The 27,243-nt window shown below is 54.3% G+C and overlaps 2 protein-coding genes and 1 long non-coding RNA gene across 13 annotated transcripts in view; 1 reads left to right on the forward strand and 2 right to left on the reverse strand.

Annotated features, from left to right (window-relative positions):
* The first annotated feature begins 367 nt into the window (after positions 1-367).
* Positions 368-9,313, forward strand: GRB7 (growth factor receptor bound protein 7). Of its 6 annotated transcripts, none has more exons than XM_019982463.2 (15): positions 368-468; positions 5,107-5,263; positions 5,374-5,527; positions 5,709-5,865; positions 5,960-6,081; positions 6,173-6,250; positions 6,501-6,638; positions 6,979-7,089; positions 7,234-7,332; positions 7,626-7,706; positions 7,814-7,930; positions 8,112-8,172; positions 8,300-8,387; positions 8,491-8,584; positions 8,777-9,313. In XM_019982463.2, the coding sequence occupies exons 2-15, from the start codon at positions 5,112-5,114 to the stop codon at positions 8,921-8,923; spliced, it is 1,599 nt and encodes a 532-aa protein (XP_019838022.1). In that variant the 5' UTR covers positions 368-468; positions 5,107-5,111; the 3' UTR covers positions 8,924-9,313. The 6 variants fall into 6 exon arrangements, with proteins under 6 accessions (XP_019838022.1, XP_019838019.1, XP_019838024.1 ...); XM_019982460.2 differs by lacking the exon at positions 368-468 and adding an exon at positions 616-752; XM_019982462.2 differs by lacking the exon at positions 368-468 and adding an exon at positions 948-1,031.
* On the reverse strand, positions 3,621-8,545 carry LOC139177576 (uncharacterized). The gene is made up of 3 exons (XR_011562074.1): positions 8,435-8,545; positions 6,786-7,421; positions 3,621-3,751 (listed from the first exon to the last, which is right to left on the reverse strand). It is a non-coding gene; the product is annotated as an uncharacterized lncRNA (long non-coding RNA).
* A 10,687-nt stretch (positions 9,314-20,000) lies between the features above and the next one.
* Positions 20,001-27,243, reverse strand: part of IKZF3 (IKAROS family zinc finger 3) — a 91,015-nt gene continuing 83,772 nt past the window's right edge. For all 6 annotated transcript variants that reach the window (XM_070773398.1, XM_019982254.2, XM_070773400.1 and 3 more), the window contains one exon: positions 20,001-26,266. In XM_070773398.1, the coding sequence (XP_070629499.1) occupies positions 25,563-26,266 (704 nt within the window). In that variant the 3' untranslated portion in view covers positions 20,001-25,562. The remainder of the gene's footprint in view (positions 26,267-27,243) is intronic.

The raw sequence follows: 27,243 nt of genomic DNA on the forward strand, positions 1-27,243 counted from the left end.
GACCAGAGCTTTCCCCAAACCACTTCTGCCACTGGGAGACCTTGCCTAACCCCTTCGATTTCAGAAGGAAAACCTGAGACCATGGACTTTGCTTAGAAGGGAGGATATATGCTGGGTGCCCCTGAGGGGCCAGGGTGCAGCCTGGGTGGTCAGACTGTGGCTGGAGGTCAAGGGGCAGGCCGTGTTGCTGGACATCCTTCTGGCTGGCTTCCCTCTTTCATAGAGTGCCCTTTGCCCCAAGGGGTAAGACCCTAAGCAGCAGACAGGCCCCCTAAATTGGCCAATGAACAGACCAGGTTTGGGAAGGGGCATGGGGAAGAGTGGGCGAGTCCCTTTTCTCTGATCTTCCAGGTCCCTGCTCCTCCATCCCAGGTCATGAGGACTCTAGATCTTCGATTTCGGTGCTGTACAGTTGGACTGTTTCTCCCCTGGCACCTGCTACAGAAGAACAAAAACAATCCCAGCCAGGTTAGAGTGTCAGGGAGTCCCCGCCCCTCCTCTGGTGCTTCCTCCTCCCATGCCCCTCCCTCAGGCCCCGCCCCCACCTGCCCAAGATAATTTGTTTCCTTGGGTCAGAAGCCTGGACAACAGAGCTCAACCTCCCCCGACTCCTACGTTCAAAGTTGGGACACTCTCCTACCACCTGTAGAGAAGAGGGAGGGGGTTTCAGACCAAGCCCAGGTACCTGAGGTTCCTAGACAGCGCCGGACTTCGGACCCTGTGTCCTGCTACTCCAGCTGGGGCTCCTCTAGGTAAGGCGACCAAGATCGGTCGCAGACGACAATCTGCTCCCACTCCCAGCCGCACCAGGGCCCCAGGCCGTGCCAGTCTCAGGGCCAGGAGCTGACTGGATGGCTGCCCAGGTGGGCAGGACAGGAGGCTGCCCGGCTCCCCCTCCTTCCCCCCTTCAGTGATGTCAGGCCAAGGGCGGGGACGGGGGGGTGGGGGTGGGGGGACAGGTAGTTAAGAGCCTGGCATCTCCCTTCCTAAATCGGTGGCCCCAGCCAGGTGTGCCAACACCCAGGGTCCAGGTAAGGACCAGAGCGCGGCACTTAGTCTTGGGGGTGGGGAGCACCAGTAGATCCGGGAGAAAGATGTGGAGATCTTTGGAGAATATGGAGAAAGATGTGGCCTCCTGCTGTGTTTCTCTGGAAGCCTCACTTTCTCTTTTCCTCCAGCCTCCCATCCTGCCCCCTCCTCACTATCTGCCCTCGGTCTTTCCCTGTTTTCATTCCCTGTTCTCCCCATTCCTTCGTCCCTCTCCACCCCGCCCCCAACAGCCCCAAACACACACTCCAACCTGCTGATGGGGTCAGGGAAGCAGGAATCCAGTTTCTCTCCTCCCCAAGAGGCGGCGGATTTCCCGCTGAAACTAGCCCCTCCCCACATCCCCAGAAAGAGAGCTGGGAGGGGTGTCCCAATGCCGAGGGGGCAGCCCTAAGTGTCTCCCAGGCTCCGTCTGCTTTGACCCCAGTTTGAGTTCCCCCAAGTCTTTATTAAAGACAGATGTCTCTGTCGGGGCAGCGGGGCACCCTCCAACTTGGAGGGCAGTAAAGGAGACAGATTCTCTGAATTGCTAGAGCTTCATCTCTCTGGATTGCATCCTCTCAGCAATACAGGCTTCCCTGGTAGATCAGCTGGTAAAGAATCTGTCTGCAATGCAGGAGACCCCAGTTCAATTCCATTCCTGGGTTGGGAAGATCCTCTGGAGGAGGGCATGGCAATCCACTCCAGTATTCTTGCCTGGAGGATCCCCATGGACAGAGGAGCTTGGCGAGCTACATACAGTCCTTGGGGTCGCAGAGTCGGACACAACTGAGCAACTGAACTAAACTGAACTGAGCGACTCAGCACAGCCCTCCGGTGGGAAGGTGGGGGTGGGACAGGCCCCGGGGAGGGGGGTGGTCCCTTCTGGCTTCAGAAAGAAGTGGTCTAGGTAGGCTGAAGGGCTAGATGCTCGGGGTCTGCAGTGCAGTAGGGCCTGGGGAGAGTGGGTGTGCAGTGCGGGAGGGGGTCAGATTGCCTTGTCCGTCTGAATAGTCTTGGGGAAGACTTGGATCCCAGTCGGGGTCTCCCTGGCACGCTGGGGATGGAGAACGCACGTGCCTGCCCTTGCCAGGCCTTCCAACCCCACTGCGCCTCGAGAATGCCCCCTCTTGGTCCGCCTGTCCTGGACTCTGCTCTCCCCTCTCCACCCGCCCCCCCCTCCCCGCTATCCTGCTGGGGGGGCCCCCCGTGAAGGCAAGCAGCCTGTAATGATTAACTCCACAGACACTCTAGCATTCTTCCCGAATTAAACTTTAAAAGAGCTGCCCCCCTCATTCCCATTGGATGTTTTTCCCCCAGTGCGGGAGGGGGCGGGGCCGCAGGGTCCGGGGGCCCTGCCCCCAACTCCAGGTCAGCTAGGGGTTTCCCGCCTCTTCACCTGGGCCCTCACCCTAAGCGCTCCCCCACAGGTAAAGCCTTCCTCCTAACTAAATCCCGATGCGGGCAGGGCGTGGGGTTCCTGGGCCTGGCGGGGGCCTTCCCGCCACCTCCAGGCCCCAGCTCCAGCCCCTCCCCTCCCCACCCCGCCCGGTACCGAAGGTGGCCTTGTTTTCTACCGGCCCTCTGCCCTGAGCCCTGCCACCCGCCCTCGGGGCCAGCCAGGTGGGGCAAGATTCAGGAAGTAAACAAGGAGGCTGGAGGCGGGAGGGCGGGAAGGAGGGTGGGGCCCGAGCCACGGGGGCGGGGAAGTCGCAGAAGGGAGTCGCAATACTAAGGGGACAGATTGATGTGGGGGTCGATTTCTTCAATATAACCTTCCCAGGGCCTCAGGTTGAAAGTTTTAGGTCTCTCGGGGTGGTGGAGGGGGCTGCCCAGGGGAGACAGCGAGGACCGGTTTCTCCCACCTCTCCTCTCTTTGGTCCTGACTCCCCAGTCCTGTCCTGCCTTAGAAGGTTCTGGAGAGCTGGGTGATGGGATCTGAAGGCTAAACCCATCCAGAGTCAGCCTTCCCGCCCCCCACAGAGGCCAGACTCTAGTCTGATTCAAATCTACCCTCTTCCCTTCCAAACGCTGCCCAGATTCCCCTTCCCTCTGGGATGGGAGAGGATCCAGTCCTCCTGGTCTCAGACCACACCACTGTTGGTCTCTGGCTTCCTGGAGTGGGTGATTCCTGCAGCCCTTCCCCTAGTCCTTCCTGGAATGAAGTGAGCAGGGCGGTTTGTCAGAGGTTAGGGGGTGGGAGTGGGGGCCTTGTGTTTTGGTGTTGATGTGCTGGTGTCTCTTGGTGTCCTACCGTGGGTGGATCTTTTCCTTCCTGGCAGGACCCCCAGCCCCATCGCTGGCTCACTCTCCTGGCCTTCCCCTGTCTGCCTGTCTGTGTCTGTCTTCCTGTGTGTCTTGACTTTCCACTCCTGCTCCGGAGTACGCCTTTGATCAGAATGCCCAGGAGAGTATATGAATTAAAAGGACCCTCATCTCCCAGGGATGATGAGGATGAGACCCTCCCGGGCCAGCTGAGTCCTGGGTGCTAAGGGTGGGCAGCAGCAGCAGAGTGGAAGTCTGGGGGGCCCGGACAGGAGAAGGAGCACTGCACGTTTCTTTGGGTTACTTTAGGTACCCCAGGGGCACCCCTGTGAGGTCAGCTCCACTCCAGATGGGCTTCTGAATCCCGGTCAGGCTTTTCTTCTCTCCCTCCTGGGTGAGGGGGCTCCTGGGCTGGGTGGTGGCTACCGGGGGCCCTTTGCAGGTTGCACCTGGACCTGGTCTGGAGGTAGGCCAAAGGTGGGGAGGAGGAGATGATGTCAGAGGAGCCTCAGCCTCCCCCCACCCCACCCACATCTTCCTCCTCCCCAATCCTGTTGTGGGGGGAGCTGGGGGAGTGGAGGGGATGGGTAGAGGCAGGGTTGTTTGTGTTTCTCCTAAGCCAGGAAGTAGTGGAGATGAGTCAAGGATGAATGGAGAGCTTCAGGCAGTGTGTCCCGCCCCACCCTGACTCACCTGTCCCCCAAATCTCCTTATGTCCTCACTTAAAGTTTGGGGACCTGCCTCATCCTGGGTGCGGGGACGGGGGGCAGATCCTGGGCACCTTAGGCAAGCTAACAGCCCTGGCCCAGTATCTGGAGCACAGGCAGGGGACAGAACGGCAGGTCCTCCCAGGTCCCTCCCAGGTCTCAGCCCAGCCTAAAGGGTCTTGGTTCCTGGGGAGGAGGGGCTTGCGATGCCTCCACCTGCTGGTGGCCATCCCCATCTCCTGGATGCCGTGTAGTGCCTATGGGCAATAAAACGTGGGTAAGACCCTGGCCTTGCCTGGGATGGCTGGGCATCTTCAGACCACTGGGTGGATAAGACAGGTGCACAGTCATTGGTGCGGAGGCCCCAGCACAGGGCTGAGAGGGAGCCCTTCAGTCTGAATGTGGAAAATCCAGGAAGGTTTCTCAAAGGAGGTGGCTCTGGCGTTGAGGCCTCAAGAAAGTTGGGGAGCGGGAGGGGTCTAAGGAAGGCACACAAGGTTTGGGGGCCGCTGGGGAGCAGGCCCCAGGCTCGCCTTCTCCCTCCCACTGCAGCTGAGCCCGCCTCCTGCCCTCCTGGTTCCTGTCCTTCCCCACCTCCTTCTCTCCTTCTGTGCATCACTCAGCACTTGAGCAGGCGTTGCCACAACAGGCTCTGGCAACAAAGCCCTGGGAAAACCTGGGGCAGAGCCCAGAGGAGTGAGTGCCCCACGCTGGGAAGTGCAAGGGTGACACTGAACCGGGCTGTGTGGGGGTCAGGGAGTCGGTCGCTGCTGCCTGGCCTGTGGTGAGGGGACCCTCCCAGCTCTTCCCCTGGGCAACCTGGGGTCAGGAAGAGCACTGGACTGGGAGTCCAAACGCTGATCTGCTCCCTGTCTCACCTGTGATGAGGCAGGAATGCTTCTTTCTCAGGACTCAGAGTCCCTTTTTGTAACAGGGGCTCACTCTGCCCTTCGCCAGAGGCTCCAGGGAACCCCAGTTAGGGGGAGATCAAGGAGGGGCCCGATAAACTCTGAGGGGCACGCGACTGAAGGGTGAAGGAGGTCTGGGTCCCCTTGGCCCCTATCCCCAGGACCAGGGCACAAGAGCAGCTGTTTCTCTTCTCCCTTAGAGGTCATGGAGCTGGGTCTGTCTCCGCTCCATCTCAGCAGCTCCCCAGAAGACCTGTACCTGGCCTCTGGGACCCCTCCTGGGACTCCCCCGCCTCTCGATGCCCCTCTGTCTGGGGAGGTGAAGAGGTCCCAGCCTCTGCCCATTCCAACCAGCAGGTAAAATGGGGTGTTGGCCGATGGAGGGAGGCTGGGGGGAGCGAGCGGTCAGCACTGGAGTAATGCACAGAAGCTTACCGTCAACTCCTCCCCTCCATCTCCCGCCCCAGGAAACTTCTTCGAGAGGAGGAGCTGCAGTCAACCTCTCTGCCCTCCATCCCCAACCCCTTCCCCGAGCTCTGCAGTCCTTCTTCACAGAGCCCCATTCTTGGGGGGTCCTCCAGTGCAAGGGGGCTGCTCCCTCGAGACACGAGCTGCCCCCATGTGAGTTGCCCTGGGAAACAGAAGGCAGGGAGCATGGGGTGCTAGGGGATGGGGCAGATACAGTGCCACCTTGGCTGGGTGGAGGGGATTTGGTCAAGGATCCCAGAGGGTAGAGCAGAGGGGGATGGGAGAGAACCACCCTTTGCCCTTCCCTGCGTCACCTGCCATTCCTGGTGTGCAGGTCATAAAGGTGTACAGTGAAGATGGGACCTGCCGCTCGGTGGAGGTGGCGACAGGTGCCACGGCTCGCTATGTGTGCGAGATGCTGGTGCAGCGATCTCACGCCCTGAGTGACGAGAACTGGGGGCTGGTGGAGTGCCACCCCTACCTAGCACTGGGTAAGTTGGGGCGCAGGGGGCTGCCTGGCCTGGGAGGCAGTGCTTCACACTTGACTGGCCTCCACTGACCCCTGCTTTTTGCCCTTGACCCCAGAGCGGGCCTTGGAGGACCATGAGTCAGTGGCAGAAGTGCAGGCTGCCTGGCCTATTGGTGGAGACAGCCGCATCGTCTTCCGGAAGAACTTTGCCAAATACGAGCTGTTCAAGAGCACTCCAGTGAGTGTGTGTAAGAGGGGGGTCTGGGCCCAGAAACCTCAACCTCTACCCGGATCCTCAGTCCCTGACTCCTGGCTCCTTTTGCCCCCAGCACTCCCTGTTCCCAGAAAAGATGGTCTCTAGCTGTCTGGACGCACACACGGGCATGTCCCATGAGGACGTCATCCAGGTGAGGGCCCACTCCCATTTCATGGCCGTGACTCCCCAGGATCGCCCGGGGCTTCTTGGCCGGGAAGCTCGTGCCGTCCCTCTATGGGGTGGAAAGCCCAGCACCGCCCTAAGCATCAGTTTCTTCCTCTGTTACATGACAGTAAATGTAAACCCCTGCCACCAAGGCAGGTGCTAGGAAGGCGTGTGTGTGTGTGTGTGTGTGTGTGTGTGGCCACCTCTAGGCTCTCACCCTGCTCTCCTGTCCTCAGAACTTCCTGAATGCAGGCAGCTTCCCAGAGATCCAGGGCTTCCTGCAGCTCCGGGGGTCAGGGCGCAAGCTTTGGAAACGGTTTTTTTGCTTCCTGCGCCGCTCTGGCCTGTATTACTCCACCAAGGGCACTTCCAAGGTGAGGTCTTAAAGGTGACAGCCCCGGCCCCTGGGAGACCCCATCCCTGGTGCTTCTAGGAGCTGCCCCTTCTCTGTGGGAACTCCTAGACCTTTCACCCTCTCGGCCCTGAGACCCTCAGCTACCCCTCTTCCCCTCCCAGCTCACCTGCCCCAGAAGGTAGCAGTGGGAGAGGCAGGCGAACTGAGTTCAAGTCCTGGCTCTGCTTCTATGTGCTGTGTGACCTGGGGCACTTCTCTGCTCCTCTCTGGGCCTGGACTCTCCCCAGCTGGTTGAGGGGGGATGGTGAGAGGAGCATAGGGTCTGCCTGTACGAAGTCTTGCTCACTCGTGCTGCGCAGGATCCGAGGCACCTGCAGTACGTAGCAGATGTGAACGAGTCCAATGTGTACGTGGTGACCCAGGGCCGCAAGCTCTATGGGATGCCCACAGACTTCGGCTTCTGTATCAAGGTGAGGATCCTACCTGGGGCTTCTGAGCTGCTTCTGGGACCCCCCAGCCTCCTCTCCTTGCACCCTGCCCTGCCCCACGGAGACGGGAGACGGCATCTGGTTCTAAAGGCAGATGTGGCACCAGGCAGTTTCCTCTCCCCGCAGCCAAACAAGCTTCGAAATGGCCACAAGGGGCTTCGCCTCTTCTGCACTGAGGATGAGCGGAGCCGCTCCTGCTGGTTAGCCGCCTTCCGCCTCTTCAAGGTGAGGTCCTGGCACTGGCTGGGGGGCTGACCCAGCTCTCGGGATCCCTGGCGTGAGGGAGGAGTCATAGTTCTGCCCCCAGGAAGTCTCTGGAATGAGAGGGCATCATCATAGCTCTGCTCTCTCAGAATCCTTGGTCCAAGACTGGAGTTGCGGCTCTGGCTTCAGGAAGCCCCTCCACCAGGGGCAGGGATGTTGCCCGATTCTTGGGGAGTCCTGGTCTGGGCGGGGCACCACAGCGGAGCCCCCAGCATCTGTGTGACCTCTGGCCTCTTTCTCTCTCCACCTCGCAGTTTGGGGTACAGCTGTATAAGAATTACCAGCAGACACTGTGCCGCCACCTGTGCCCACCCTGTGGGGGTTCCCCACCTTCGGTGAGTGTTCATAGGGTGTTGTGGGAGGGGGAGGGGAGGCACCCAGGCCCCATGCCAGGGATACTGAGGTCCCATCTGACCCCTCTCCCGTCCTGTCCAACCTGCAGAGGAGTGTCTCAGACGACACCCTGGTGGCCATGGACTTCTCCGGCCATGCTGGGCGTGTCATTGAGAACCCCCGGGAAGCTCTGAGCGCCGCCCTGGAGGAGGCCCAGGCCTGGCGGGTGAGGGGGCTACACTCAGCTGCTTGTCTGTACTGCTCTCCATCTGGGCTTCCATGGAGCGGGAAGAGGAGAGCGAGGGGCGAGGGGAGGCACCCAGCTGCAGAAAGAGGCTCTATATTCTTGAGGGGCTAGTAATGCTCCAGCCGTGCCCTGATCCCCCGTGTCCCCCACTGTTCTGCAGAAGAAAACGAACCACCGTCTCAGCCTGCCCACCCCCAGCTCGGGCACGAGCCTCAGTGCAGGTGGGTGAGGGCCCGCTGTCCTCAGGGGCAGGGGCTGGTATGGCTTCTCTGAGCATTCCTGTTGCGGGTGGTGAGAAGGAGGGTCCCCGCCCCGGAGTGACCACCCATCTGCCTCCTCTCACCCCAGCCATCCACCGCACACAACCCTGGTTCCATGGACGCATTTCTCGCGAGGAGAGCCAGCGGCTCATCAGGCAGCAGGGCCTGGTTGATGGGTAAGGGACTGGGCTGGGCAGGGCAGCAGACCAGGGAGGAAACAGACCTGGGTCCGGGTGGTGGCCTCGTGTCCTCCGGTCACGTTGGCTTGTCTCCTGGCAGCCTGTTCCTGGTCCGAGAGAGTCAGCGGAACCCACAGGGTTTTGTGCTTTCTCTGTGCCACGTGCAGAAAGTCAAACATTACCTTATCCTGCCGGTGAGTATCCCTGCTTCCTGCCGCAGAAACGCCCAGCAGCCCGTCCTCCCTACCCCGCCCCCAGGGTGCCTGGGGTCTCCCCTCTTTCCTTGCTGCTGCACAAGCAATGGGGACCTCAGCCTTGGCCCAGGAGGGCACTCCTCCAGGCCCTCACCCCTCCCTGACTTCCCACCCACTGTGGCCACACCCCAGAGCGAGGAGGAGGGGCGCCTGTACTTCAGCATGGACGATGGCCAGACTCGCTTCACCGACCTGCTGCAGCTCGTGGAGTTCCACCAGCTGAACCGCGGCATCCTGCCCTGCCTGCTGCGCTACTGCTGCACCCGCGTGGCCCTCTGACCACTGCACGGGCCGGTCACATCTTGGCCCACCCCAGGCTGCCCCCCTCCTCCGGAGCTGCCCGCCCTGGAGCGGACTCAGAGTGGGTAGAAGGTGAGGCCAGGATCATCATGAATGGCTGGGAGCTCCCCTACTCCAGTTTTCTCCTCTGCTCCTTGCCTCCCTCAAGCAGAAGGTGCTCCCCACCCAGTCCACCCTCAACTTCTCCTTCAGGGAAGGCACTTGTGTGGCCCTCTCCCCTTCACAGAGCTCCAGGGTGCTGCTCTTGGACAGGACACTATGGGAGAAATGGGGGCAGCCCAGGTGGTCTTTACACCCACATTTTGTACAGACTGAGAGGCCAGTTGATCTCTGTTTTATACTAGTGACAATAAAGATTATTTTTTGGTATACCTGTGAGTTCTGTCTGGCAAGGCCCAGCTAGCTGGGGCTGGGGGTGATCAGGAGAGGTGAAAGTGGAAGTTGCTAGTCGTGTTTGACTCTTTGCGACCCCATGGACTCTACAGTCCATGGAATTCTCCAGGCCAGAATACTGGAGTGGGTAGCCTTTCCCTTGTCCAGGGGATCTTCCCAACCCAGGGATCGAACCCAGCTCTCCCGCTTTGCAGGAGGATTCTTTACCAGCTGAGCCAGAAGGGAAGCCCAAGAATAAGCCTATTGCTTCTCCAGTGGATCTTCTTGACCCAGGGACTGAACTGGGGTCTCCTGCTTTGCAGGCGGATGCTTTACCAACTGAGTTATCAGGGAAGCCCACCAAGAGAGATGGGCACCAGTCAAACTCTTGAAAATGTGTCAGATGGATCCAGGCCGTGTGAAGCCAAACCTGGATGTTTCTTTCTTTCTTTAAAATAGTTATTTGGCTGCACCAGGTCTTAGTTGTGGCATGTGACCTCTTTAGTTGTAATATGTGGATCTAGTTCCCTGACCAGGGATCGAACCTGGGTCCCCGACATTAGCCACTGGACCATTAGGGAAGTCCCCAAGCCTGATGTTTCTTGAGGAGCTCTTGGTCATCAGAGAGTCTCGGTACTCAGTAGAGTCTTGGTACCACCTACTGGCTCATAGTAGGTGCCCAAGGATGGCTTGTTAAATGAATGAACAAACAGGGGACTGTCATCCAGGTGAGGCTTCCTGACGGGACCTAAAGCCCGGAGGTCACTCTAACAGGGCCTGGGAGCCGGAGATGGGTCAGACAGCATCCATGTCCTCGGCAAGTCCTGGGCTACCTGGTAGGGTAATGAGTCCTGACAAACACACAGTCCATCATCACCAAGTCACACAGTGGCTCCATTGCCTAACCTCCAGTGGGTCCCTGTGTTCAACTCCTCCCTCCCCAACCGAAGATCTGCTTTCTGTCCTTACAGTTGGTTCCACTGTTTTCTGTACTGTTTGTTGTTCTGTTTTCTCCAGAAAGCCATGGTGGAATCCCACAGCACTCAGCCCCCTGAGTCTGGCTTCCTCTCCAATCTGTCCTTCAACATCCAGAGTGGTATTTCCAAAATAGCACTCTGCTTGCTCCCTGCCCCTCCCTGCACCATGCCTCCACTTCAGCCCAGATAGACCCTGCAGGGTCTGGCCTCTGCCCATGCCAGTCTATCTTTTTGTCTAAGAGCTTTATAGTTTCAGCTCCTACATGATGGGAAAACTTTATAAGAAAGATATCAGATTGGCAACCCCTGAAATGCTGCTCAATCTTCAGATCACAAAGAGAGAGAACCTCCCTCCAGACACATGAAACTCACTGAGGCATTATTTTTGCCAAGAAATCAAGCTCCCTGCATCCAATGACGAGTTTTATAAAAAATCAGAGGAACATGTGAAATGACATGCGGGGATACGATGACCAAAATCCAGACTGGGAAACTACAGAACAGATAACCCGGTTTCTTCAACAACAAAAAATTACAAGAAAAGAAAAGATGGGAAATCTCTAGGTTTCAAGAAATTTAGACACTTATCAAGCAGATGTAATGTGTTGACCTATTTGATTCAAATCCAAACTAGTGAACTATAAGAAGCATTTATGAGCAATTGGGGAAACTTTGAACTCTGATGAGATATTTGATAATATTAAGGAATTATGGTTAACTTTTTAAAGAGTGATAGTGGTATTGTGGTTATGGGTTTTTTTTTTAAGTCTTCACGTTTAAGAGATTCATTCTGAAGTACTTATGAGTGAAACGATGTCTCAGCTTTTTAAAAAGAGTTTTAAAAAATGTCTTATTTATTTTTAGTTTTGGCTGCACTGGGTCTTCATCGCTGTGCACGGGCTTTCCCTAGTTGCAGAGAGTGGGGGCTGCTCTAGTTTGGCGCGTGGACTTCTTACTGTGGTGGCTCCTCTGCTTGCAGAGCACAGGCTCCAGGGTTCGTGGGCTTCAGTAGTTATGGCGCCCAGGCTCAATTACCCCATGGCATGTAGGACCTTTCTGAACCAGGAGTCAAACTCGATTCTCCTGCATTGGCAGGCAGATTCTTAAACGTTGGACCACCAAGAGGTCCTCAGCTTTGTTTTGGGGGGCTTAAAAATTATTTCTCATGATTTTCTGGCTTAACTGGATAGTTCTGCTTTGTATGATCTTGACTGGGCCACTGGAAAAGACTGGGAGACCCAAAACAGTCTCATTTACTATGGCTGGTAGTTGGTACTCATGCTGCCTAGACGTGCAGCTGAGGTTTTTCACCAAAGGTCTTTGATGCTCCTTCATTTGAATCTTGGAGAAGGCAATGGCACCCCACTCCAACAGTCCTGCCTGGAAAATCCTTGGACGGAGGAGCCTGGTAGGCTGCAGTCCATGGGGTCGCTAAGAGTCAGACATGACTGAGTGACTTCACTTTCACTTTTCACTTTCATGCATTGGAGAAGGATATGGCAACCCACTCCAGTGTTCTTGCCTGGAGAATCCCAGGGACGGGGAAGCCTGGTGGGCTGCCATCTATGGGGTCGCACAGTCAGACCCGACTGAAGTGACTTAGCAGCAGCAGCAGCAGCATTTGAATCTCCTCCTAGGGTCTTTGAGCTCCTCACATTATAGCTTTCGGATTCTAAGAAAGTGCATTCTACTAGTGTTGGAGGGTCTCCTGTGGAGGTGTGGGTCGGCACTGGCAGCAGCAGTCCTGGAAGGGACCCCTTGGCCTAAGTTCTCTTCTCAACTTTGTTTTTAAAATAACCTAGAGGTTAGGGGAGAGAGTGTGAGCATAGTCATGACTATGCGTTGACACTGTTTGAAGCTGGGTAATTGGTACTTGGTGATGGGCTTCCCTCATAGCTCAGTTGGTAAAGAATCCACCTGCAATGCAGGAGACCCCGGTTCAATTTCTGGGTTGGGAAGATCCGCTGGAGAAGGGATAGGCTACCCACTCCAGTATTCTTGGGCTTCCCTTGTGGCTCAGCTGGTAAAGAATCCGCCTGTAATGTGGGAGACCCCAGTTCGATTCCTGGGTTGGGAAGATCCCCTGGAGAAAGCAAAGGCTACCCACTCCAGTAGCCTGGCCTGGAGAATTCCATGAACTGTATAGTCCATGGGGTCGCTTCCCTGGTGGCTTAAGAGGGTAAAGCGTCTGCCTGCAATGCGGGAGACCCGGGTTTGATCCCTGGGTCGGGAAGAACCCCTGGAGAAGGAAATGGCAACCCACTTTGGTACTCTTGCCTGGAAAATCCCATGGACAGAGGAGCCTGTTAGGCTACAGTCCATGGGGTCGAAAAGAGTCGGACATGACTGAGCATACATGTGATTCGGTACATGAATGAATTGGTACAATGAATCAGTACGTGCGATTCATTCTTTAATTTTGTATAAGCTTTGTCTTTTCAATTGGTTGGGCACGACGTGGTATCCCATTTTGCAGGTGAGGAAACGGACTCCTCAGAATGGCCCCAAATCACAGTGGGAGAGCCAGGTCCTGGCTGTTCTTTTCCCCCACGACTGCCTGACTGCCAGGTGGAATTCCTAAACCGCCGGTAGGGGATCCTCCCTGGAGAGCCCCTCCTTCTCTGCAGCCCTCCTGCTGGCAAGTGGTGTTGTCCTAGGGGGACTTTGAGAAGGACCAGCCACCACAGCCAGCCATCAGGCCAGACTTGGCAGGCCCAGCGCGGCCACCTGTGACCGAAGCACCCCAACCTTGGCTAATCCTGAGGAGAGGAGAGGCCGGGGAGTCAGGCCTTTCAGACAGAGATGGGCAGACAGGCTTCATCCATGCTCAGCCTGGAACCTGCTGGGGATTTACCCTGAAGAAAGTACTGCAGTCCAGAAATGAGAGGGGTGAAGATTTTGTTTCTTTTTAGCAAGATCTGAGGAGCCAGGGACCAGTGCAACCTGCCACCTGCCATGGTTCCCAGAACCATCTCATCAGTGGCTGCTCCTTGGGCTCGAGCTGGCTGGTACTGGCTTATGTGCTGGCCATGGATGCCCAGCACCAACTTCCAAAGTATGGGTGCGAGGGGTCCAGGCTGGGGTGAGTTACAGGGTTAGAATGAGTCACTTTTTTTTTTTTTTTAGTTTATTTATTTGGCTGGGTTGCAGCACGCAAGATCTTTCCTTGTAGTGCATGGACTTTCTAGTGGTGCGCAGGGTTAGTTGCTTCACAGCTCGTGGGCTCTTAGTTCCCCAACCAGGGAGCAAACCTGTGTCCCCTGCATTGCAAGGTGGATTCTTCACCCTGGACCACCGGAGAAGTCCCCGAGTCCCCTCTTAAGCATGTCCAGGTATTTAGGCTGCATAAAGATAGCACACAGTGACCTCTCATCGCCTGAGGCACAGGGCAGGAGACCAAGCCTTTCTATGTCAGGCAGTTAGTTGGAATATGTGAGGTAGATATCATTCCCATTTTACAAATGGGAAACTGAGGTTCAAGGAGAGTCCCCCCTGCCCCCTGAGGTCATAGATACAATTAGGGACAGAGGTCAGGCTCAGCCCATCTCACGAGTGGTGAACACAGTCCTTCCCTGCCTTGTCCTTTGTTCTCTGTCCCTATTCTTCTCAGTACTGGCCCCTCTGACGAACCTGGGCTGCTGGGGGCCTTTGGAGGTAGCTGGCTCAGCCTTGAGCTGGATACTGGAAATCAGCAGCCGGACGTCCTTGGTGACTGGCTGAGATCGCTGGCTTGCTGGAGGAGAGCCAGCAGTTGACAGTGTGGGGGACGAGGGACCCTCAGGTCACAGAGGGACTCAGGGCAAGATTCCCCAGCTCCAAGGATGCAGCATGACCCGCAGAGGCCAGACAGCAGAAGGGACTGCCAAGGAGAGCTGCCGTGCCGGATAGCGGAGGCCTGTGGTTATAAGGAAATCTGGGCTGGTGGAAGAAGGTAGAGGAAGTACAGGCTAGAGCCTCAGATAATGTCTTTTCAATTTTAAGTTATTGGGTTTGATTATCTTTAAAAACGTGCTTTTTAAAGAACATTTCAGAAATCAGAAAAAAGCTGTGGGAAAGGAAAGGAAATTCCCCATATGTCCCCCTGCTGAAGAGGACGCAGGCCCTGAGAGAGGGTGATGTGGGGCCTATGCAGCGGGTTGGCCCTGAAAGGCCTGCTGCACATCATGGACACATCATAGACACCAGCTCCTGGGGCTAGTGTGGCTGCTGTGAGCTGGGCACCAAGGTCTAGAGCTGTCCTGGGTACACCTGGACCTGTGGGAAGGTGTGGCCACAGGGTGGGCCTCCCTGCCTGCTCACGTATGGAGGTCAGAGAGGGCTGGTGCCAACTTTCTGGACTCTGGGAACAGATGCCCAGGATTCTAGGGGAGCCCACCTCTCTTAGGATGTTCTGGGAAGGTCGTCCAGACAGACAAAGCTCTGGCCAGTTCATTCTCTCCCTGCTCCCCAGACACCCTGGTCAATGAAACGTAGGCAGCCTCCAAGTTCATGGGTGGAGGACCTCCCAGTGCAGGCCTAAGGGGTCAGCTTCGGCTCAGTGGCCCTGCCTGGCTCCTTCCTCTTGCTCCAGTGCCAGGCACATTGAGGAGGGAGGGAGGGAGGAAAAGAGAGCGGCAGGGGAGTCCAAGGCCACTGGGAAGGATCCTTTCTTCTGAACCAGCTACATGAGCACTTTTCTAACAGTGTCTGGGAGCCCAAGGGTTCCAGTAGGGGTTTTAGGGCAGGCTGGGGAGCTCTGGGGGGAGCACTGTCTTTCTATCTGGGAGTTTGGCGTCATGGTGTATTTAGAAAAAGTTTTCAAGACTGAACCATTGATCTGGTCTGGCAGGCAGAAAAGATGACCCAGAGAGGTCAGGGATTGGTCCAACTTGCCCAGCAGTGGGGTGGGGTGAGGGGTCAGTGGCAGAACCTCAGCTTTGGGGCTGGGGTATGAGGGGTGCAGTAGTCTCTTCCCACAGAGCTTCCAGCTGGGGTGGGGAGTTGGGGGCGGGTGGGGAGAAGGAGGAACTGGATCTTAGGGAAGTTGGGTGTTGAAGACTGGAATCTAGGGCCTCAGGGGAGTGGGTGATCCTGGGGGCTGAGGCTGGCCCCCAGGGGTCCCCCATGATCTTTATACAGGAAGGGGTGTTGGGAAGTGGGGGTACCACTTGGGCTGAGAAGTGTTGTGCTGTACCAGGCCCTAATGAGGCCTGAAATTCAACTGCATATGGGTTGAGCTGTGATGGCCTCTGGCGTCCTCTTACAAGCCCAGGTCTGTTCCACTGAAGGGGCCAGTTTTTCTTTGCTGGGCATCTGGAGGGCCGTTTATCAAAAACTGTGTTTTCATGGCAAGCAGTTTGTTTTTACTTGGATTGGGTTTACCTCGAGGTGGTTTGGGGGAGACTGAGGAAGAGTGGGAGGTCAATGCTACTCCTTCCACCCCATGGGTCCCTCTAGGGATCCCTGTAGTGGAGCTGGGCCCTGTGACCTTTGAGTTTGAGGGGAAGCTGTAGGCAGGGACAGAATGGGCCACCGACACCCCACAAACCTGCAGCCAATGGGCATGTTCCTCTGCATCTAGTGCCCAACTGGTGCCCTGAGTTAGATCCACAGCAGAGTAGAAGTGGGCATTCCTATCTCGGTTTTCCAAAAGATTCCAGCGTATCTCCTCTCTCCCAGCCTTGGACCACCCACAGCCCTCTTACATGGATCAGATCAGTCCCATACAGGTTCCCACCTTTTGGTTACCTTCTCCCAAGCTGGTCTGTCCCAAACATCCAAGGGATGAGCTAGGGGTGGGAAGGGGCGCCTGGGTGAGTAGGAGTCATCCGGGGACTCAACCAGCAGTAGCTCTGGCTCCGCAACACGTGATCTGCACCCACCGCCCGCCCTTCCTTCTCCCTTCTCCCCTGCCTCCTCTAGATCTCTGGCGCCCGACGGGCCGAACCCTCGCGGAAATGCGGGCGTCTGGCTCCAGAGAGCCACCTCCGCCTCTGCGGCGGAAAGGCCGGCCCGCCTTGCCAGGGGGCGCGCTGGGTTGGGGAGGGCTGACTTTCAGCTCACCGGGCCCCGCCGAAGCCATCGAAGATGCGCCTTTTATTCCCGGGCCAGCAGCAGGAGGCTCGCGCGGCGCCCCAGCAATGAACCCATCCGTCGCGGAGCAAGGGGATTATTAGTTTGCTCTTCATGGAGAGTCGGTGGGCTGGGTGAAGGCCTTGAGAGATCGGGTGGGTGGAGGGAGGTCTGAACACCGCATCCAAGCACCACGGGGCCTCTAGGGGCGAAGCCCAGGCAGGACCCCGCGGGCGCGGCAGGCTCGGGTCTGCCCGCTCCCTGGGACCCGCGCCGGGTCCTCCCGACGGCTCCGAGCCGGCTCAGCCGCGCGGCTGCAGTGACACCCAGTGGCGGTGGCGGGAAGTGCAGGCGCCTGTCCCTCCGCTGCAGTTAAGGTCCGCGCCTCTCGAGGTTCCCACTCGTGGTTACGAGCGGGCACCCCCAGGAGAGAAGGCCTCGCTTTGCAGACTGCCCCGTGGGGCACTTCCCTTTCCCCTCCCCCAGTTTCCTCCCCTGCAGTCGCCCGAGCACTGGGAGATCCTGCAAGGCTGCAGTGCCCGGAAGGGCGGGGCGGGGCGCAGCGGCGGCGCTGGGCTGTGACCCTGAGCAGTTTCACTTCTGGATCCTGCTTGGGGTGTGATGGGAGAGTACCTGGGCTGGGGGAGGAGGCGGGGGACACACGGCTCGCCGAGGTCCAGCGCTCAGGACCCCGAGTAAAGGATGGGTTTTTACTTCTGGGGTGTCACGCGACCCACGCCTTCCTCCATTTTCCACCCCGCCCCACGGGTTCCACTCCGCTGTCCCCGGAGCTACGGCTCCTCCCCAGCAGCCGCCGCCTCCGCGGGGGCTGCCGACCCCCGGAGAGGCCCCGAGCGGCGTGGGCGGCAGGAGGAGCGAGCTGTGAAGCCGCAGGCAGGGGGTTAGGCTGCGGGCTGCTGAGACGCCGAGCTGTTTCTCAGAAGTGCAGTTGCCCCTCCCCTCACACCCCCCTCAGCTCCCACCTCGCACCGCACCCCTTCCCCCTGCCCCCACCCCGGCCTTCGCTGTCCTCTCCCAGGAAACCCCAACCCGGGAATCTGGTGTCTGGGTCCACGAAGATTTAAGAGAAGGTCCTGAGAGAGGACGGCGCGGGCAGGGCCGAGGTTCAGACCCAACCTCTCTGCTCATATTCCCAGCCTCCCACCATGCCACTGCCCTGTCCCCACCCCACCCCCAGCTTGTGGGCCAGGGTTGGAATTTTATAGAACGGGTTCCTGTGACCACTTGGGAAAATCTTAGGCCTCCAGTCTCCTGGCTCCAGCGCCCCACCTCCCTCCCAGTGCCTGAGTTTTGGGGGAGAGAAGGAAGAGCGGACAAAACCCTGTTTCTCTCCTATTCTTGTTTCTGGACAATGGGAAAGCCCTGGCTAGAGCAGTGGGGTTGAGGCCAGGCTGAGTCTGTTGGAAAAGAACTTCAGAAACCCCTGACTCCGGGCGGGGTAGGGTGGGGGTGGAATCTAGGCGCAGAGAGAGAAACCAAAGTGCCCAGGGTGACCCAGAGAGCGGCAGGGCTGAGGTTGGAACCCAGGAGTCTGGACACTCAGCTGGAGTTAATGAGGCCGGCGTTTGTTTTTTGGAGACTTCAGGGCTCTGCTGGATTCAGTGATTTGGTCTGCTTTCTCCCGCTTTCCCCCATCGTGGGCACACACACACAGTGTGTGAGGAGAGGGAGGTGGAGGTGCTGAGGATGTGATTCCAGTGGGGGTGGCATGGGGATGGAACCCCTGGAAGGATGAGCCTGGGGGAGGAGGCGGCATCTGCCCCCCTACTTCCCATCCACCAGCCACCCCCAGAGCTGTGGTTTATTTGACTAGGCAGCCCTTCTGGGCCCGGGGGTGGGGGGCGCTGGGGGGTTGAGGGGAAAGGCGAGGTGATGGGAAAAGGCTGCTCTGGGGCTCCCTGCCCCCTTAGTCCTGGGGAAGGGGGATGCTTGACATTACCCGCAGGCCCTCTAACCCCATTCTTTCCACTGCAGGCTCTTTCCTTGGGTATGTTCAGTTATTCTGGGGGAAGGTCTGTTATTTGGGGGGAAGGGAGGCAGCTGCCTACTTCACAGGTCAAGACAGAGTTAAAAACAAAACCGCAGCAAATTCAACACCCCGTGTCCTTCAGGGACTTTCCATGACACCTTCCTTCCCCCTCTCCCCTCAAGCCAGGGAGTACCTCCCCAGAGGGCCTCCCCACCCCAGGTGCAGTGGCTTTTGGCTTTTATGCAAACAACTGTCTGACTGGGAATGCTCTGCAGCCTGACCTTGTGTGCCCTGCCGCAGGAGCTCCTCTGCCAGCCCTCAGCAGGCCTGGCCTTCCCAGGACTCTCACCCTTTGCCCCCAACTCTTCCTCAGACTCTGGATTCCAGGGGATGGGAGGGAGGCCAGGAAGCCAGGTCCTTGGCCCTCTGCCTGCCCTGGGGTGGCAGTTGCCTGCAGGTGGAGGCTTGCACCGCAGCAGCCAGCAGCCAGGGTGAATGGCCTGGTTGTGTGGAGAGATGGGGGAGGGGGAGGGTGCAGGTGTTGGGTGGCCTCCAAGGCCAGGCCCACCCTGCCGCCTCTAAAGCATCCACTCAGTTCCTAAGAATTAGTAAAGGAAGCTATCCACAGGCTGGAAGAAAGGAGCCCCAACCCCAGCACCAGTCAACTGCTCAGCTGGCTCCTCAGCCAAAGGGGAGTCTCCCTGCCTCCTTCTCCTCCTTTTCTCTCTCAGCTGCTTCGGCTTTGGGAAGGGAGTGAGGATGGGAAAGGCCGCAGACCATCCTCTCCAAGGCTACCGAGCGGCCATTTTTAAATGTATTCAATGCTCCCAAACACGAGCAGGCTGCAAAGCTGTTCTTCCCTCCCTGGCCTTAGTGTTCAGATTGGAAAACCAGGTGGAGAGCCTCAGGACAGCCTGGTGATGCTGAAGGGAGGGAGATGGTGCTGAACACAGAGCCATGAAAGCTGCCACCAACCTGGCCCCATGTTAGCTAGTCCTGACCTTCAGCAGCGTCTTCCTCCCACCTCTTCCCCAGAGGAAGGGAACAGTGCTCTGGGTGAGGCTGAGCAGAAGGCCAGACCAGCTCTCAGACTCTTTTCTGAGACAGAATAGAGGATATCAAGACAGGAAGAGAGCCACATGATCCCAGCACCATTCTCCGAGGAGTCAGCCCCACCGGCACCCAGCTTGGGCCTCCAAGTACCTACAGACTACATCTCAATGTGGTGGCTGAGTTCAACTGCAAGTTGAGTTTCCCAGAGTGGATGTTTCTGAGACCCCAGAGATGGAAAAATCAGGAGTTGCCTATCCTTTAGGAAGGATCCCTGCTGGGAAGGGAGGGCGGGGTCGTGTCTTGGAACTGGGAGACACCATGCCCAGTGTGTCTGTTTGCCATGCCCAGGCCCCCAACCTCCTCAGGTCCCTTTAGTGAACTAAGGGCCAGTGGACCCAGAGTCCCACCATGGGCACACGGGGCCAGCAGCAGGACACCAGCGGCAGGTTGAGCAAGACATCAGGCAAGATGTTTTAGTTCAATGATAATTCTGCTTATCTAAGTATCTGAACTTTAAGAAAGAGCCAGAGGGACTAGATTAAGAAAATATACCTAGGGGCAGAAGGAATTCCATTTTCCGACAACAGCAGCAAGTGACAGGCATGCGCGAGGATTAAACACACCAGTATTTTTTATTTCATTTTTCAATGTAAAAATCAAACATAAGAAAGAAACTTTGAAAACTATCAGCAGGGTTGTTTTCAACGCGGGAATGCACTCATTAGGGTTCTGGCAAGGTGAGCATTGCTACATTTCAGAAGCTGAACCTGTACAGTCTTTACAGAGGAGTAGGGCGCTACAGTGCTCCAACGGGTCGGACTCCAGGGTCAAGAGGGAAGGTCACTGCTGGGCAGGGAGGGCATTTCTGAGAAACCCAGACGAGAGTGCTGTGAGCACAGGCTGTGTCAAAACCACTCGGCAAGGTCTCCCTCCCTCACTCCTGGTGGGAAGGCAGCCCTGAGCCCCAAACCACGGTCCCTTCTCCGCCCCCTCCCCCACCCCATCATTCTGCAGACAAGGGTCATCCACAGACCACACGTGTGGTGGCTTTGGCAGCCAGAAATTAAAAATAAGCTACGGTTTTTCCAGTAGCCAAAATGATCCCTCACCAAAGCTTACAGACTGAGAACTTGAGCATGCAAAACCACAGTCTGGGTAAAGGGATGTCTGCTTTTCAAATGACCTGCTAATTCTTTGCAACCCACAGTAATTTGGTTTCTGTGAACCCACAGAAGCAGGCTCACTGAAAAGGGCCTTGTCTGCTAACCTGGAAAAGTCCTTGTGTAAATGAGTCACTGGCAATGGGATCAGTCATTTTTAAGGCTGCCCCATTTTCCTAACATGTCAAAAGGTCTCTTCTCAGTCTTCTTAGGAGAGGAAGAAGCAAAGCTGCCCCCACATACAGAAAATGAAGTAGGCCCCACAGATGTGTGACTTGGGCTTGGGAGAAGGTGGGTGACATCATGGGACTGCTCTTGGGCTTTCTAGAGTGGGATTGATGGAGAGATGGATGGTGAGGGCCACTTGAGGGAACTAAATCGCTGGGAGAATTAATGGTGGAGGGCTCATAAGATGGTGAGGGAGCAAAGCCAGTCTACTTATCTGACAGCAAAATCATGAAGTTTCTGTACCGTGTGGTTCATACCCATTGGTTCTAAGGTTCAGCATATTCTTTACTCTTAGGCATTAAAACAATATGATGCAAACTGTGTGTTCGGGATCAATTGCCTCTAACAGCAAGTGAATTTCTATCATGGTCTTAGTATGATTTTTGAATATTTTCCATGTCTTTAAATCCAGATACAGAAATACGTGGAAAATCTACAGCCACCCAACATAATCCACCCCCTTCCCCCCAAAAAACAAAGTAATGTTACCTAATAGACAAAATTACATAAAACCTCACAACATCCTTGGGAGGTAGATATTGTTATGTCCTTACATTTTTAAAAATCAAAACATTAACATTCCAGTTTCAAATAACAATTCAATATCAGCATATGACAGTTCACTATTGTAATATTCAGAGGAAACTTGCATCCAGCTTCTTCAAAGTGCAAAGACCTGTTTCTCATGTTGACGACACGGTGTGGGACAGGCTATATACAGCTTGGGTCAACAAAGGCACAGTCTTGTGCTAGGAGCTACACAAGTCGAAAGTCTAGACCTCTCTTCTAGGCTCTTCCAAGTCCACAGTCACTGATCATTCTCAGACCTTTTCAGTCGGTTAGGCTTAGAGACGAGTCCTTTCCCTGGGATGGCCCAGGTTTGGCTTTTGGTTTTAGGTCAAAATTGTCCTTTTCACAGGCACTTAAATCCCCAATCATTCTGCTTCCTGAACTCTGCCTATAGAGAGTCTCTGAACTGTACTGTCTGAGCACAAAAATAGCTTTAAAATTCTTTTAAAAGATGAGGAAGATCACTGCGTATCTCTTATCTCCTGCACAGCCTGAGTCCATTTTCTAGGGCAAACTTTTCATCACTCCCCTTTCTTTTCTCTTCTTGAGCTCAAACTTCTAATTCTCTTTGTCAAAGAGCCTGGACACTCCGAGGACTCAAATCTTGAGTGTTTCCAAATCTCCACTAGAGGCCAACGTACCTACTCATAGTGGGGTACACTTTAAAGTCAGGACTTCAAACACTAAACATTTAACATTTACACTGCAGTCTTACTGCCGGTCCTAGGATATATATCAGAAGTATTGCTTTTTCCCCCTAAAAACATTCTAAACCTCACATTTAGCTGAGGGAAAAAAAAGCAGAGGAGGGGAATAAAAAGTGATACAGAAGCTCCTTGGAAAAAGCATTATGCTGATGCTAGATTTGTTACTAACACAGTGTTTCAACTGAATAAAATGTTGTGTTTTTAAACATCTCTCTTTGCAAAAGAAATCTGAGGTCATTTTACTTCTGGGTCTGGCAAAATGTTAAATAAACCTTGCCTTTAAAAGGTGAGACATTTTGTCACTGATAAAGTTGGAAGCTGAGTCAGGAACAGCTTAGAATGGATAACAAAGCATAACATTAGCTAGCTTATCTGTGTCAAGGTTAATATCTTCTTGGAAGACTGACTTAAGGAATCTAAAGACTGGTGGATTTATTAACATTTTTTCCTGGTGGTGGTGTGGAGTGTAATAGGGGAGACACTTCTACCAGGGAACTGAAGGAGGGAACACAGGCAACACTTCCAATAACAATCAAGAACGTTTGGGGAACAGCTCTCTTCCTTTTCCACTCTTACCACCTTGGCTGTAAGGGAATTTTTCACAGGTTTGGTTGCTCCTCAGATTTCGGCCTCCTGGGTGTGCCGTGGGGGCCTGGCTAACAAGAGGATTGGGGAAAGTGAAGGAGAGAGAAAACCTACACAGCTCACAGTCACAGGGACTCTGGCTGAGAAAAGAACTGTGTTGTCAGAAGCTGACGAAGACCTCACTGTAAGGCAGGGTCAGATGTAAATCTTAACCTGCCCTCCTCTCTAGGCATCTTGCTAAGGTTCTTCACCTCCTTCCCAACCCCAAGCGAGGGAGAGGGGTAAGTAGGATAAAGAGTGTCTGCAGAAGTGTTTACCTGTGTTGTGGCAACTGCTACATTCCACCCTGTTCCATTTCAAGATTTAAGAATGTGGAGTTTCCACATACACATTTTCTCTGGACTTGACATGTCCCAATCCAAGGCTCAAAATGCAACAATGAATGTGCAGCCTGTGTGAGGGGTCATCTCACTCATAAAACTGACCTCAGAACGATGGAAATCATTCAGAAAATCCATTAGTCACAGAGACAACCAGGGTCATAGCTGCAGAGTCCCCATCTTGGTGGGAAGGGCTTTAGTTTCACTATCCTAAGGTGCAGAAGACGATGTCTTCTCTAAAGACTCTCCCACTAATCTGGTGGAAATACTCGCCTTCCCTAGCTTTCTCTTCTGCTAATCCTTGCTTCCGAATTCTCTTCCTTTTGTCCCCTGAAGAGTCAACAGGATGTGTGGTATTTCAAAAATATAACAAGCAGGTCCTCTTTCACAATGGGTGTAAGCAACCTGGTGTGGCTTGGGGTCTAGGATCACAGAGACACAGGGATGTTCAGGATCCCGCACACTGAAATCCAGCTAGTCTTCTGGCTGAAATCCCAAACATGTTGGGACTGTTGCCATGGAATTTCACAAAATCTTTTTTTCCTGAGACAGACGCCATGCTACAAAGAAGGATAAGCCATTTGTGCAGTCTGAGGTGGAACATTTAAATTACTGGCAGCACACAGACGCATTGAGTTTGAGCCTAATGCATAAAGCCCTTTCGAAATATCAAGGCAGATACATAAAACACTGTTCTACCAGGAACTGGGGATTCTTGCCTCTGCTAGAAATGTTCACACAACTGACTCTTAATTTGTAAAGAGGCTCCATGAAGTGGTCCCCGGAAGCAGCATTGATTTTTCCTAACACGGTTACTTTCAAAGGAGAGAAAAATAAGGCTCTGTAAGCAGCCGCAGGCGCCAGTCTGTGCGCACACTCGGGGGCAAGATCAAGATGCCTTCCTGTTTTTTGTTCCTCCCCTTCACACTCACAACTCAGTGGTTACAGGAAAAACTTAACAACACTACCATTTTCACACCAAAGAAATGTGGAACATATATTCACATACACTTACTCTTCTGCTCAATACCCATACACCAAGAGGCTCAAAAAGAAATAATTGTGGTTACTACACAATCACATAAATGTAAAGCTGGAAAAGACCTTCAGAGAACATCAAAATCCAATCCAACCCCTAACTCTATGGTTGAGGAAACTTAGTTTTAAGAGTTAAGTGATTTGCCCAAAGTCATTCCGCTAATTAGTGGCAAACATGGAATTCAGCTAACAGATTGTGTGACCCCTATTCCACTGCTAATTTTACAATTATCACAACACTTTTCCTTGACAGCATGTCTCCCATAATTAATGAGAAAGACGGCCAACACATCTGCAGAACCAAGAGCAAATTTTTAGGAAACTGTGGAATACAACAGCTCCATTTAAAGTGTGTGTGGGGGGGGCTGGAGCCCCCAACCTGCCTGATGGAGGACAGCCGCCGGCAGAGCTGCTCTCTCCTCACCCATTCTGAAGCTCAGCTCTGATCATGGTGTCTAGCCTTGATTCCTTCCTGTGGGGTGGGGGAGACTAAGTCATACTTTTGGTATGATTCTTTGGTTTTTGTTTTTTTGTGTTTTTTTTTTTTTTCAAAAGTCATTGGCAAGTTTGCTTTGGGTTTGTACACCAATACTCCACGAAGGAGATAAAAAACTTCCGGGTGGGTTGTTCCTCCCTCCCTCCATCCCTGGTGATGCTGCTGAATCACTCCCCCTTCAGAACCACGCCTGCCAATCTCCATCGTAGGAAAAGGATGCCATCATCCAAGCAGACAACCTCCTGGAGTTCCAATGACAGACAGTCTATGTTTAAACCACTGGTTCTTCTGATACAGAGTTTCTTCTGTGCATGGTTTAACCCAAAGCAGCTTTAATGGGACAGGGGAGGATAAAAAGTAGAAGTGGAAGTATCATCGGAAAACTTGGGTTTTTTTGCTTGTGTGATAAGAGGTGGATCTGATGCTTGGAGAGTAGGGGCTTTTGGTAACTTATTTTATGGCTGTTCTTTTCCTTACTGTTAGACTGTAATTTGGGATGGAGAGTTCACATTCTAACCCTTCAAACTTGTGTGAAGTGCACATGGGCTGGTTTCCCAGCAAGGTTAGCTGGTCAACAGTTCTTCTCTGTGGACCCGAGCATAGGACTATGAGGCTTTTCCACAAATGGCCAATGTATTTAGAAAACAATGTCTCACACAGCACAACCAGGGGACTCTTCTGATTGGCAATAGACTCCAAAGAACGCCTGTCTATTGCTACAAAAGATTATGACCAAATATTTCATTGGCTTTTAAATATAAAATTCATTGGCTTTTAAATTTCCCTGATGGGAAAACACAGGTTTCACAAAAGTAGTAACATGATATATCTGCAAACGATTTCTGAATGGGGACAGCATTTCTCTGCTGCCCACGTGAACGTGATCCTTTGGACACTAAAATGTTGTGGAAAGGGGTTTGGAACTGAGTTTGAGAGTGATTTGTTAGGCATTATCAGTTTTTAAAAATGATATGGAATGATCAGGTGACACTCATCTCTGGGCCTGGGTGTTCACTTCAGCATGGCTCTGTGTTCTCCTCTGGCTATATGAGACGAGAACTCATAACGATCATGGCTTCGATATCCACACATGTTACACTCAAAAGGGTCACGAAAGCCATGGCAACCCATGTGAATAGTGAACATCACATAATCCAGGAAGAGGACTCGGCAGTGGTCACACCGGTACACATCCGTCACCTCCCCTTCTTTGTTGATCACTTTGATGGAGTCTCTTGGGCAGATGGGTGGGGGCTTGAGGAGTTCATAAGAGCGGGGGCCCTCCTTCAGAAGTGGCATCCCATTGCGGGCCCGAGGAGGGACCATGGGGTTTTGCTGATAGATGTGATTCTGGCGTTCCTCGTGGTTGCTGTCAGTGTCCGTGGAGTCGTGGCCACTGTTGGTGGGGGATAGACCTCTTTCAGAAGGCAGGCTCTTCTCTGGCAGGTGGATGTTCTTCTTTTCCAGCTCCTGGGGGGCACCATTTGGCATCTCAGAGCGGGTGAGGGCTATGGGGTACATGCTGCTGATAACCGGGACCATTTCTGAGGTGGGAGCAGGTGGCGTCTGGACCAAGGGGCGCAGGGCTTCGGCCCCGAGATAGCTGATGGCGTTATTGATGGCCTGGTCCATCATCCGGGTCTGGATCATCTCACTCTCCTTCTCGTACATGTAGCTAGGATTATAGCTGACATCAAAGCAGTGGCGCTTCTCACCTACAACAAGGGAAAGAAGCGGTGACAAAAGGAACAGCACAGAGGCACAGAGTTTTTAAAATGATTTTCTGGAGTCCTTGAGAAATGAGGAAGGACAAGTTGCCTGCTTAAGAACACTCAGCCCAGGTGAAATGGTCCTGCACGGTGCTGAAGTCTCAAGGGACAGTGGTTGACAGCACATGTTTGGACAGTCAAAATAACTGAAACCAGCAGGCAAGAGGGAGTCAGAGATGTCACTAAGTTGAGGCTACAATGTGAGTTGTTTCCACTGCTCATGTCAGAGGGGAACCCTGGAGAAAAGAAGCAGGAGAACATCAGGAGGGGGCTTAGGAGGGGGTGGGGAGTTGCCAGTGTCAGGAGCGTGGGGGCTTCTGTCTCTCTACTGTTCGTGAACTCTGAAGATGCAGTCCATTCCTGAACTCTTAGTTTGCTTGTTCTTTTCTGCTTGTAATAGTAGGGAGCCAGGGGGCCGGATGTGCTGCAAAAAGTGGGGATGCTCTGACTTCGGCAGTTTTTTAAATAGCTGCAGAGGCAGAAAAAACAGCCCCCAAAACTCCAACTTACCACTCCTGAAACACATCGGTTATTAGATGGACTGAGATTTAAATAAAAGCGCTTCAAAGGCAGGGAGTTTTAGAAAGGCTCTCTTGATGAAAGATCGTGATGTTTGTCCTCATAAAGTGTGTTATTCTTCTTTTGTTTGAAAAGATGTGTCATTGATACATATGTGATCATTAGGACTTATCTCACACTTAACTGAAAAATTTATTTGTGGTCACCCTCTCCTACTTCTCATGTCAAACTGCTGAGAAATTTTGAAAACAGAGTTTAGCCACCTTCAGGGCGTGTGGGTGTTCTGTTAGAAAACAGGCTCTTTGGCCACAGGGAAGGCACAAGCTGGGTCTGCAGTGATGGCAGGCGTGCTCGATGGTGAGTGGCTGGTGGACGCACGAGAAAGTGGGGAAGACGTGTCAAGG

This window comes from Bos indicus, chromosome 19, assembly GCF_029378745.1.
Source record: "Bos indicus isolate NIAB-ARS_2022 breed Sahiwal x Tharparkar chromosome 19, NIAB-ARS_B.indTharparkar_mat_pri_1.0, whole genome shotgun sequence".
In the NCBI taxonomy this organism is placed as follows: domain Eukaryota; kingdom Metazoa; phylum Chordata; class Mammalia; order Artiodactyla; family Bovidae; genus Bos; species Bos indicus.

Bases quoted from the DNA above. Each gene is read 5' to 3' on its own strand.
- GRB7 (XM_019982463.2), top strand. From the start codon at position 5,112: ATGGAGCTGGGTCTGTCTCCGCTCCATCTCAGCAGCTCCCCAGAAGAC. The intron at 6,251-6,500 runs GTGAGGGCCCAC...TCCTGTCCTCAG, and splicing joins CCCATGAGGACGTCATCCAG to AACTTCCTGAATGCAGGCAG. The intron at 7,090-7,233 runs GTGAGGATCCTA...CTCTCCCCGCAG, and splicing joins ACTTCGGCTTCTGTATCAAG to CCAAACAAGCTTCGAAATGG.